Genomic DNA, 13,634 nt, shown 5'->3' with positions numbered 1-13,634 from the left:
ACAATTAGAACTCTAATTGCATTAGCTGCACAGAAAGGTTGGCAGCTATATCAGTTAGATGTTAAGTCTGCATTCCTAAATGGTGTGTTAGAGGAAGAAGTCTATGTGGACCAGCCACAAGGTTTTGAAGTCAAAGGGTCCGAGAGCAAGGTGTATAGACTAAAGAAGGCACTTTATGGCCTGAAACAGGCACCAAGAACCTGGTACAGTGAGATTGATGCACATTTCACTAAGTGTGGGTTCAAGAAAAGCCTCAGTGAAGCAACACTTTACATCAAGGTTGAAAACAAGTCAGAAATTCTCATAGTATCTATCTATGTGGATGATGTGGTCTTCACTTGAAACAGTAAGAAAACGATGGATGAATTCAGAAATGAAATGATGGAAAAATATGAGATGACAGATTTGGGGCTACTTCATCACTTTCTTGGAATGGGGGTGATTCAAAAGTCGGATTGCATTTTCATTCATCAGATGAAATATGCACAAACACTTCTAGATAGATTTGGTCTTAAGGGATGAAACCAGTACGCACTCCCTTAATTGCAAATGAAAAACTCAAAAGTGAAGGTGGAAGTGAACCAGTAGATGCAAATCTCTACAGAAAAATTGTTGGCAGCCTGTTATATCTCACAGCAACAAGACCGGACATCATGTATGCTGCAAGCCTACTATCAAGATTCATGCACAATCCTACCAAAACACATTTGGGAACTGCTAAAAGGGTTCTCAGGTATGTGCAAGGGACAATCGATTTTGGAATCAAGTATAAGAAAGGACAGACAACTATATTAGTCGGTTTCTGTGATAGTGACTGGGGAGGCAGTGAAGATGACATGAGGAGCACATCGGGGTATGCATTTACATTTGGCTCTGGTGTATTCTCGTGGGCCTCAGTTAAGCAACAAAGTGTTGCACTATCAACAGCCGAAGCTGAATATGTGAGTGCTGCAGAAGCAACATCTCAAGCAATCTGGCTGAGATTTGTTCTCAAAGATTTTGGGGAACTGCAGGTTGAACCAACTAAGCTAATGTGTGATAATACCTCAGCAATAGCAATGACAAGGAATCCAGTATTTCATCAGAAAACACGACACATCAAAATGAAGTATCATTTTATCAGAGATGCAATACAAGAGAATGTCATTGAACTAATGTACTGCAACTGAAGATCAGGTAGCAGACATCTTTACAAAAGCACTACCAAAAGAAAGGTTCAATTACCTCAGAAGCCCACTTGGAGTCAACACCAGGAAGAGTTTAGAGGGGAGTGTTGGATGATAAACACTTTCAGGTGGATCGAGAAGGGATGCAGCAGCAACATCAAATGAAGCTAACGGCTAGTTTTTTAATTTGTAACGGCTAGTTAGTTTTTTAGTGATAGTTTTTTACAAGTGTAAATCTTAGATTAAAAGCTCCAATGAAGGGCTTAGATTAGCTTTGTACTATCAGGTTGTTGTGGTTTTTGTCAGCTAGCTCCAATGGAGATAAGGGCTGACTGTACACACCAAAACCCTACTGACACCATATATATATGAGTGTTATGTGTTGTTGCAATGTAAGACTACATATAGCCGAAATTCCCCTTCCATATTTCTGTGAAGAACATTACCATTCTCCATAACACAAACCTTTCAAAACAATCATACAAAACATAAACCTTATAAAACACTAACACAAATCTCCAAGCTTGTTTAGCTTGCAACCCAATATTGAAAGCAAGTCCCGAAGACCCAAGCCCCCTTCATTGTTTGGTTTGCATAACATACACCAATTTAACCAATGTAATTTCTTTTTACAGGGATCACCACTCCACCAGAATTTTGCAATCATCATATTTAATTCCTCGCATAAGGTTTTTGGAAGTAAGAAGCATTGCATCGTGTATGATGGTAATGCCTGAGCAACTGTCTTTATTAATATCTCTCTTCCAGCACTACTCAACAATCCACCCATGCAACCATTGAGTTTCTTCCACAAATGATCTTTTACATAAGCAAACGTCTTTTTCTTCGATTTTCTGATATACTAGCAAACCCAAGTAGCGATCGTGAAACGCCACTCTTTGAACCCTAAGATAATTAGCTAACAACTGTTGGTTAACCTTCGTAAGATTTTTACTAAAAGATACACAACTTTTATAAAGATGCACAGCTTGTCCTGAAGCCAGCTCGCAACTCTTTTAATATTGTTGCAATCTTCAAATGTCCCATTGGTAAATGAGAAACTATCGACCGTGAATTGCCGGAGCTCCATGACACAATTGAATCCCCTTAAGCCGACCATCAGTCTCTTCTTTCGTGAGCATCGTCGAAAGTCCTTCCGCACAAATTACAAATAGGAATGGAGATAACGGATCACCTTGTCGAATCTTCGGTGCGGCTGTACATATCCCACCAATTCCTCATTAATCTTGAAGGAGTAAGAAACGGAAGAAATACATACCATAATCAAGCGAATCCATTCCTCAGAAAATCCCAAACTACGCATCATTGCTTCCAAGAAATTCCACTCAAGACAATCATACGCTTTACTTATGTCGAGCTTCAAAGCCATGAAACCATTCCACCCAAATTTTCTTTTATGCATGTAATGTGTTAGCTCAGTTGCCACCAAACTATTGTCGGAGATAAGATGCCCCGAAACAAACGCACTCTATTGGTGAGTACCTTAATTAGCCATAATCTTGTACAGTACATTACATAAACTAATAGGATGGAAATGGCAAATTTCCGTTGGGTCTTTGATTTTTGGAATTAATGTCACATGTGTGTAGTTAACCTTTCTTAGCATGCATCCTAATTGTATTAAAGACCAGACACCATTGCACACATCCTTTCCAACAATCCCCCAATGTTTCTGGTAGAACCTCAGTGTCATTCCATCCGGACCTAGAGCCTGTGTCATTCCTTTCCAACAGTACATCCTGATTAAAAAAAAAAGATTGAGGAATTTTTTTCTCTGCATATTGATGTGAGAATAGTACAGGGGATTATATTTACAACGAAGAGCAAAAAGAACTCCTATATTTAAGCTATTCTAGATTCAAATCAAATATACAACAGGTATGTCAATTTCTTCCTTGATTCTTGTATATCAAATAATCCCACTTTGGTAGTAAATCATTGACTATCGTAACACTCCCTCTCAAGTTGGTGAGCAAATGTCATGAACCGCCAACTTGCTTACTTAATAAGGATCGAAAGTTTTCTTCCCCCAAGGCCTTAGTGAATATGTCGGGTAACTGCTTTGATGATGGAAAACAAATTAAGTGATTACTGCTCCTCCTTGACTTTTATCGTGCACAAAATGATTATTTCGACATATCGTGTTCTTAATTTCATGGAACCCTTGGCTCGTTGCAGTATGTAGGGCTTCTTGATTATGACAATAAAACACTGATGGACCCATTTCACCCACATGTAGATCTCGAAAAAGTTTTTGCAACCAAGATATTTCAGATCAAGTTGCTAACATGGAACGGGAATCCGCTTCTGCGGATGACAAAGAAATAGTTTTTACTTTTTACTCTCCAAGATATCAATGAATTTTCAAGAAAAACACGGTACCCGTAGTAGATCTTTGAGTTATTGGGCATCACGCCCAATTAGTATCACAATGAACATTCAATTACAAATATTTTTTTTAAAGAGAATATAATGCATTGGCTCAGAGTATTCTTGAGATACCGAATACACGTAGTGTTGCATCATAATGAGGCTTGCGTAGTTGTTGCACGAATCGACTCAAAGTATGCACATAAACTGTGATGTCAGGCCTAGTGATGGTGAAATAAATTAACATTCCTACCAATCTTCGATACTTCGAAGGATCTTGAAACAAGTCATCCTCATCGGTCAATACCATTAAATTTTGCTCCATTGGGAACCCGGGCAAGTCTCCCGCGTAATACACCAACATCCTTAAGAATGTCCAACAAATATTTTCGTTAGGAAATAAGAATACCCTTTTGAAATAGGCTATATCTATTCCCAAGAAATATTTTTGATCACCCGAATCTTTAATGCGGAACTGTGAAGTAAAAGCTTGTTTATATCAATGGGGTCATTACTAGTAATCAAAATGTCAACGACATAAATAAGAATACCACTTTTCTTTGTGAAGATAGTGTAATCAGATTTGGATTGAGTGTATCCAGCAACTTGAATAGCCTCAGAAAACTTGAAGAACCATTGTCGAGATGCTTGCTTTAGGCCATATATAGACTTGCTTAGGCAACACACCATATGTTACCCCTATCGCTGGAGACCAAGAGGTGGCACCATATAAATTTCCTAACAGAGATCCCGTGGAGAAAGGCATTATCAACATCCATTGATGAAGAGAGCAATTCTTGGAGGCAGTGAGGTCTAAAAGGCAGCAAAAAGTGACCAACTTTGCAGTGGGAGAAAAAGTATCCTGATAATCGATCTCTTCAAGCTTAGTGTAACTTGTGGCCACAAAACGAGCTTTGTAACGCTCGATGGTGCCATCAGAATGGTGCTTAATTTTGTAAACTCACTTGCAACCAACGGGCTCTTTGCCGAAAGGCAGAGAAGTGAGGGTCTAAGTGTGCTTGGCTTTCAATGCCTGCAATTTTGAGGTCATAGCTTTCTACCATTTTGGGTCTTTGACAGCTTCTGTATATGAGTTAGGTTTAATAAAATTGAGTAATATTGGCAATAAAAGAGTGATAAGAGGAAAAATGATGGTGTAAGAAATATAGTTACATAAAGGGTGCTGAGTTCTTGTAAAGGACAACGCTGAAGCTTTTGGAGGCGGTTACGCATCAGGCTTGCAAACATAATCCTGGAGATGGGCTGGTTTCTGTTTGGGTGGACTTTCGCAAATGAGGCTGCAACATAGGTGGATGGATGGTCTCGATGATAGGAGTTATTTGGTGTGATAATTCTAAAGTAGCGCAGGGTAGAAGTTTTGTATAATTGTATCACCATGCTATTAAGTATTTTGATTTAAGTTCTTTTATGGAAATTCCTGGGATGATCAGACATTGTAGGTGAAGATGAATCTACAGGACGGATAGTAATAGTCGCTGGTAATGCTAGAACGGATTAGCTTGGCTACGTACGGTGAGGTCAGCGAAACTGGTGATAAAGGAAATTGTGATTCATAAAATACAACATCTCTACTAGTGGAAACTTGAAGGGTGTTAAGATTGTATAGTTTATATGTCTTGGATTTTTTTTATCCAAGTGGGTGTTTGAAATGTGCCTAAAGATAATCATGAGATGCAAGTGGCCATTTACCACAGTATTGAAAAGGTGTTAAGCCAATGGCGTGGGTTCAAATTAATTATGTTCTTAGCTAATCTAACATCTAATCTAATCAAATCTATCGTTTGACAATATATATGTATGTGTATATATATATATATAATCATGAGATAATACTTTACAAACATTTACCATATTAAATTATTTCAATTTAATCTAAGGGCAAAGATGATTGTTTGAAGCCGTCTAATTAAATGTTATACACATTAAAACTAAGTCCAAGGAATGTGTAATTAAGATAATATAATATAAAGAAGTTAGATTCATAAGATCTTTTTCTTTATCCTATAAGTTCCTAATCATAGGATTGCCACTTGAGTATTTGACAATCCTGATAAATCAGTATATACTATGTTTTCTCTCTGAAGAATAACTGGTCTCGAGTCATTAGTGTGAAAGACACCAGACAAGTATGTAAGTGCTCAATAGAGAGTGAATACACTGAACGCGATTAACCAGGAGTTCTCATACTCATGTCACATGAGAACTCACTAATTCGGATAATGTAAAGTAGTATTTTGACCTGAGGCCTCATATTTGTCTTTAAGGGTGTCCATGACATTGTTAAGGTTTGTGGGGCCATGATTTTTCAGGGCCGGAGTAAGACAAATTTTGAATACGGACACCTCAGATGTCTGGTCATAGACTCAACAACTTCTATCGTAAAGTCATACAAATGGACCAACAATCCACCACATCATGTGTTCCAAATTAGTAGGCAAAGTTCGTTGACTTCATAGACAATAACCATTCTTGTTCTGGAAGATACAGAAATTTGATCTGATCGGGAAGCACATATGTTTCATATATTCTGATTTCTATAATCAGGGATTGGCGTACACTGCAAGTAATCACACTCCTAAGAGGACAATATCTACTCCTAGATATCTTCTTGAATTCTATATCCTAAAAGAACTCTCTTTATTATTATAAATTCTCCCATCTAGGATGTCATTGATGCACTCACTTATTGGGATGGTAAAACCCAGAAGAAGAGGTGTGAGTGAAGAAGAGCTGACCGAGACACCCTGCCTTACTCTCCTCATCGGAATGATAGGAGATGACACAATGATGGGCAAGCTCCACCTAAGACGAAGCTGTGCACAGCCTTGAATATTACCATCAACAATGCCCTTCGTAGCATCAAGGACAAACCTAAGGGTTAGAGTCATTATCTTTGACTCACTACATCTGGAGTTCATCAATGTCTCCTAGTGTAGATTAATCTAGAATATCACTTGTAATAATGGATTACGTATAGTAAATCAGATTAGTACAGGGCAAGTAGAAAATGTGGATTTGTGAATGATTCACAAGGGTGAGAAAACGTCATATCCCTGAAGTGTGCATTTTTGAGTTCTAATTTGATGTGGAATACTTTTTTTTACTGGGAAAGAGAAAAGAAAAAATACTTGGGAAAAAGAATGAAAAATCACATGCGATCAAATTTTCCAGTACCACCTTAACCACTCAAAAATAATTTATCAGCAATTGTATAATTTGGGACAAGGGACTTGCTTGATAACTGAGTACATCATCGAATTTTTTCAATCAATGGCCGGAATGACCTTTAAGATATCGTGCCACGATATATTGGAGACCTTCGTTCTCAGCTTAAAGATATTCTGAATTTATGTGATCTATTTTCAGCTTACTAAATCAGTCTACAATTTATTTGAAACTTTAGTAAGTCTTTCTTCTCCTTTCACGTGTGTGAGAGATGAAGAAAGAACAAATCAGCTCTAAAGAAGAAGGAATAACAAACGAGGCCAATTTGGTTTGCGCAAAATCTGAAACAAAAGATTAGTTTCGCTTTAAATTAACTTTCTCACACCATAGGTTTCTCATACCACAGCTTTACCAAAGGGTCTTGCAATCAAAACCTAATAAGAACTTTGTTTTAACGTTCAACGCATGGCACATAAACTCTGTTTGTATTATTACTCGACAATATACTTTTCTCAACATATCCTCCTTTGCACAATTAGTCTGCTATATATCTATCTCAAACTTGCAAGCTAAGTTTCTACACAATAACCACCTAACTAACTAACCATCCAATCTAATGACAAGTGTCAACCATCTAACAAGGGTTCAATGAACCAACAGAACATACACATATCTCATAATTTGGATAGCCCATCTTAGTATCCTATCATTAACCCCCTCATAAAAACAAACCTCGTTCTCAAGGTTGAAAACAAGGAAATCGACGCGTGAAATCTTCATACTCTTCCCAAGTTGCATCCTCCTTGCAATGATTCTTCCAATGAACAAGAACTTCAGGGACCTGAGAGTTGGCCTTGGTGACCACACGATGCTAAACAATGGCTAATGGGGTTGTTTGTAACAGATCGTCATCAGTGACATCCAGGAGCATAGTAGTAGGAGCCACATCCACACCCAACTGCTTCTTCAAACAAGATACATGGAAGATAGGGTGTAATTTGGAGTGAACTGGAAGTTTGATTTTGTAAGCTACTGTCTCAATCTTCTCCAACACCTCAAAAGGCCCATAAAACTTCGGTTGTAGCTTGTGAAATGGATAACTAGCCAAGGACTAGTGTTGGTAAGGAACAAGTCTGAGGTAGACCATGTCACCTACTTCAAAAGTACGTTCAGTATAATGTTTATCTGCTTGTTGCTTCATTCGTACCTGAGCAACTTCCAAATTAAACTTGAGTTGAGATAAAATCTGTGATCGGGTTTGTAAACATCTATCTACCATATCTAGTTTGGTGGTGCCAGATTCATGCGTTGAAACAGCATGAGAAACTTAGCCATACACAATTTCATATGGTGTGAGATTCGAAGATGAATGATAAGAGGTGTTGTAACTCCATTCAGCCTATGATAACCATTGGAGCCACTTCTTTAAATGAAACCTACAAGGACAGCGCAGGTATGTTTCCAGACAACGGTTGACTACCTCAGTTTACCCATCAGATTGGGGATGGTACCCAGAGCTTAAACACAGTTTAGACCCTTGTAATGCAAAGAATTCCTTCCAGAATGAGCTAAGGAACACGGGGTCTCGATCATTAACAATTGTAGTAGACATTCCGTGGAGCTTGAATATGTGGTCAACAAAAATTTGACCAACGGAATGGGCTGTGTATGGATGTGACAATGCCACAAAATGTGCATATTTAGAGAACCGATCAACAACCACAAAAATAATAGTCTTCCCTTTGCAAGGTGGCAACCCGACAATAAAATCCATGGAAATATCTGTCCAAACAGTTTGAGGGATCGACAGTGGGCTCAAGATACCTGGATAAGCCAATGTTTCATATTTGTTTTGTTGACACACCTGACATTCAGTAACCATTCTTCTAATATCAGCCTTTATACCTTGCCAATAAAAAGAGCAAGAAATTTGTTTATATGTCTTCAGAAAACCAGAATGTCCAGCCATTAAAGTACTATGATGCTCATGAAATATCTTGTCCCTCCAAGTGGTAGTAGGACTCAACACAATTCTTCCCTTATTCTTGAGAAAACCATTATCATAATGGTATTTAAAAAGAGACGTACCGACAGCACCAATAGAAACAGAGGACTCTTTGAGCTTAGAAATAATCCAAGGTTCTTGCTCCAAGTGTCTGCGCAAGTCATCTAACCAACCCATGTAAGGATAAGATATGGCACATAATTGAGCCTCCGAATGCAGCCAAGACAATGCGTCAACAACTTGATTTTCAGTGCCTAGTTTAAATTGGATCTCGTAATTGAAGCCCAACAGTTTCAAAATCCATTTCTGTTGGAATAGAGTATGGGCCCTATTTTGCAAAAAAATATTTCAGACTATGATGGTCTGTTCGTATAACAAAATGGTTGCCCTGAAGGTAAGTTGGTCACTTTTTAATCACATGAACGATTCCAAGCATTTCCCTTTCATAAGCCAACATAGCTTGAGATCTAGGGCCAAGAGCTTTACTTGTAAAGGCTATAGGTCTGCTCTCTTGTTGTAGAATAACACCAATCCCCGTGTTAGATGCATCTGTCTCAATAACAAATGTCTTCGAAAAATCAGGAAGGGCCAAAACTAATGGAGACAACATCGCTTCCTTAAAACTATGGAATGTAGCTGTGGCCTCTGAATTCCAGCGAAAAGCATCCTTTTTAGTTAAGGAAGTTAATGGAACACAAATTCGACCATAACCAGGGATAAATTTCTGGTAATATCCAGTCAACCCTAAGAATCCTCTCAAAGGCTTAATCGAAACAAGCAATGGCCAATTCTGAATAACTTGTTGAAGGGTCAGCTGCCACTTCTTGTAGTGAAACCACATGTCCTAAGTATTCAATATGTGACCTGCCGAAATCACACTTTGATTTCTTAACAAACAACTTGTGATGTTGTAGCAATTGGAAGACCGAAGTATGATGTGACAAATGATCCTCCCACGTCGCACTATAAACTAAAATATCATCAAAGAATACCAGAACAAACTGACGCAAAAAGGGATTGAAAATCTCATTCATGAGGCTATGAAAGGTTGTTGGAGCGTTGGTGAGGCTAAACGGCATTACAAGGAACTCATAATGGCCATTGTGAGTACATAAAGCTATTTTGGCAATTAAAGGAATCAGATACTTATCTTTGATGTTACCCGGCTCTTAAATTGAGCTTAGAAAAAAACTGAGCCCTAAAGAGTTCATCTAACAATTCATCAATTAAAGGAATCAGATACTTGTCTTTGATTGTCAACAAATTCAAGGCCCGATAATCCATACACATCCTCGAATTGTTGTCCTTTTTTTCTAACCAACAAAACAGGAGATGAAAATGGACTATTACTAGCATAGATAAACCCCGAGTCCAATAGCTCCTGAACACCTTTCTCAATTTCAGATTTCATAGGGCTAGAACAATAAGGTCTTGTAAGAAGTGGTTTACTGCCCTTCATAAATGGAATTTAATGGTCATGGGATCTTGATGGAGGTAAAGTAGTAGGTGTTTGGAAGATAGATTCAAACTGAGATAACAATTCCTGCACCGCTTGTTGACTATCAGAGAGATCTCCAATCATTGCTACTGCTATATTTGAGGCAAGAAGGAATAAAACTACCCCAAAAGACCCTTGATTCAACAACCGTTCCATTTGACACACTGATACGGAACTTGGTGCAGGAGAAGGAGAGCTATACAAACAATAGTGTTGTTGACCCAAAGCAAATTCTATCTTCAACTTCTCAAAATCGCAGAGAATAAGTCCCAAAGTTCTTAGCCATTGAGCTCCCAAAACAACATCACAACCCCTCAACTGCAAAACATATAAATCTGAGATGTATTCATAGTCTTGAATATTAATTTTGACCTGAGAACAACACCCTATACTTGAAATTGTACCTTCATTTGGAATCATCACATCAAAAAGGCAAAGTTGATGAAATTGTGAAAGTTACCCGAGTCGAAAAGAATCACTGCAGGACAATGTTTAATAGACCCCAAGACCTTTATAGTTGGAATACTATTAGGGGTAGAAACACCATACATAGCACAATCAGTAATACGAGCACTCGATAATTCATCATCACCATCTAACACAGGATCAACATCAAGAACCTCTTTAGATTTATCAGGTAAATCAAGTAGTAAAAGTTGCTGATTTTGGAAAACATGTCCTTTAAACCATTTCACAGGACAATAATCACAAAGACCTTTTTTCCGGCGTTCCCTAATTTCCTCAAATGTCATTTTCTTCACATTGCTCTGCTTAGGAACATTAACAAAAGAATTGGGAGTACTTGGATCCATATAGGCTGGTGTATCCTTACTGCCAACCGAATTATGCCAAGAAAAATTTGAGGCTTTTGAGAAATATCGGGTCTTAGAATCAACAAGCTTGGCAACTTTTAAGCATCGCTAGAGCAATCTCATGGGTTCGATTAGCCAAACGTCGGAACTCTGTTATATAATCTCTCACCAACCCAGTTTGCTTCAATTGAACCAAGGCCTCTGAGAAATCCTCAAACTTCGAGAGACCAAATGCTTGACAAAAAATCTTAACAAAATCAGGCCAACGAGGAAAATTCTTAAGGCAATTCCGCCACTAAAACCATTGAAAGGCTTCACGATCAAAATGAAAGGACGCCAATTGAACCTTGCAATCGTCGGCGACCGAGAAATAGTCAAAAAAGTGTTCCGCCTTGTACACCCAAGCTAAGGGATTGCCCCCGTCGACAAATCTTGGAAATTCAAGCTTGATCGGTGGTTGGTGAAACTGAAATTGAGGATCTTGATGGCGGAATCGAGGATCTTGACGCTGGAATTGAAAATTTGGATCAAGATTTTGATCGCTCAAAGTTTCTTCTGAATCAATTGGATTTCCCTCCAATTCCAACAGACCCACACGATCGCGGCCTTGTTCTTCCATGGTAGCAGAACGAGATTCGACCAACGAAAGACGGGTATCCATTGACGCCATGAATTTGGACATTTGGGCTACGAGATTTTGGACCAATTCTTTGATTCTAGAGTTCGAAGCTTCAAGGGCAATGACGCAAGCATCCATCTTTGTGGCATGAGTGGTTGCTCTCGACATACGCAAGGGAAAAGTGGGATCCAATTGGCTGATACCAATAATAAGAACCTTGTTCTAACCTTCAACGCATGGCACATAAACTCTATTTGTATTATTACTCGACAATATACTTTTCTCAACATATCCTCCTTTGCACAATTAGTCTGCTATATATCTATCTCAAACTTGCAAGCTAAGTTTCTACACAATAACCACCCAACTAACTAACCATCCAATCCAATGACAAGTGTCAATCAACTAACAAGGGTTCCATGAACCAGCAGAACATACACATATCTCTTAATTTGGATAGCCCATCTTAGTATCCTATCAAAACCTTTGAAAAAAATTGTCCAAATAATTTACCTCGAACGGACACTAGGGCTTTTCCTGACTGTTTGGATCACAAGGTGCGTCATATAATATCACAAACTATGGTGGTTATGTGTGATGATCTGGGACATAATTTCTTGGTTTAACAGTACTTTTTCAAATTTATAATATTCAAATCTTATCCCTCCATTTTAAAATTTCTATTTCATAAGAGGTGATATCAAGCATAAATTAAAAAGTTACGAACAAAAAAAAAAGAAAAACCGGAGAAAAATTCATCCAAACTAATGGGTACCAACCAACTCGAAATGGCACGAGGAATGCAATGGCGCCTTTAAATTCTTCGATCTGTGACTGGGAAGCTCACCTCGAGCTTGGTCCGTACGAGGAAGAAGAGAGAGAGTGTGAGTCCGAGAGAGATGCGAGAGTACGGGAATGAAGAGAAAGAAGGTAGGTGGGTGTGTGTGTGGTCTAGGATTGGTCAACAACCAAAATACACAATAACTTAATCCTAATTGGTTCCAAACAATTAGGATTTAAGAATAGTGACCCAAAAACAACACTTAAACCACATCACACAATCTAACGTCCATGGGCATTTTCGTCAATTCATGTCAACAAGAATTATCTCCCGGGATGGGCTGTGACACACTTCACTTATTATTTATTTGTCACATAAAACTGACACTCGATTAGTACACATGGAATATAATAGTAGGGCCACCAATATTAGCTAGAGCATGTGTCTACATAATTTTATGGAGAAATTAGGTTCACATCCTTCTTTTTTCTACTCCATTGATTAAAATCCTATTCATTTTCAATTTTTTATCAAGGTCCTTGGGTATTAATAACATCATTAATTATTTGAATAATAAAATATTTTTATTTTTAAATAGATTCCTTTAGTGTTAAAAATGTTACAATTAGTATATTTATATTTATGGCTAAATTTTTATCATATATTTGTATTTTTAGTTTGTACCTATTTTTAATTTGTACCAATTTTTTTTTCATTTTTAATTTGTACCCATATATTAGTTTCTTTTTTTGCCCATATTTTTTAAAGTTTTATTTGTGTTTGTACCCATATGTATACCGTCACGTAACATTGTATATGTAATCAATGATAGAAAAATTACATATGGTATATTTATGTTTTATGCCTAAACTTTGTATCATATATTTATATTTTTAGTTTGTACCCACTTTTAATTTGCAACATTTTTTTAAATTTGTAGTATATTCTTTTTAGTTTTATTTTGTACCCATGTATTAATTTCTTTTAGCACCTATATTTTTTAAAAATTCATTTGTACTCATAATTTTTTAATCTTTTATATGTACCCTAATTTATTTATAATGTACCCATTCTTCTTTATTAATGTACCACTTTGTTCTATGTGAAATGTACCAATTTTTTTTAACACTATGGATACATTCTTTTGCCATTTATTATTTCTTATTTTTTGCATAG

The 13,634-nt window shown here is 37.5% G+C and overlaps 1 protein-coding gene and 1 long non-coding RNA gene across 2 annotated transcripts; one reads left to right on the top strand and one right to left on the bottom strand.

Moving 5' to 3' along the window:
- Positions 1-518: 518 nt before the first annotated feature.
- LOC139197472 (secreted RxLR effector protein 161-like) lies at positions 519-1,169 on the top strand. The gene has a single exon (XM_070824954.1). It carries the CDS (start codon positions 519-521, stop codon positions 1,167-1,169), a length of 651 nt encoding a protein of 216 aa, XP_070681055.1.
- A 6,100-nt stretch (positions 1,170-7,269) lies between these two features.
- Positions 7,270-12,614, bottom strand: LOC139197067 (uncharacterized). The gene is made up of 2 exons (XR_011582072.1): positions 10,651-12,614; positions 7,270-10,564 (listed from the first exon to the last, which is right to left on the bottom strand). It is a non-coding gene; the product is annotated as an uncharacterized lncRNA (long non-coding RNA).
- Positions 12,615-13,634: the final 1,020 nt, after the last annotated feature.

This window comes from Malus domestica, chromosome 01, assembly GCF_042453785.1.
Source record: "Malus domestica chromosome 01, GDT2T_hap1".
NCBI lineage: Eukaryota > Viridiplantae > Streptophyta > Magnoliopsida > Rosales > Rosaceae > Malus > Malus domestica.
The sequence above is the reverse complement of the archived record's forward strand: the minus strand, read 5'-3'. Positions and strand labels throughout refer to the sequence as shown.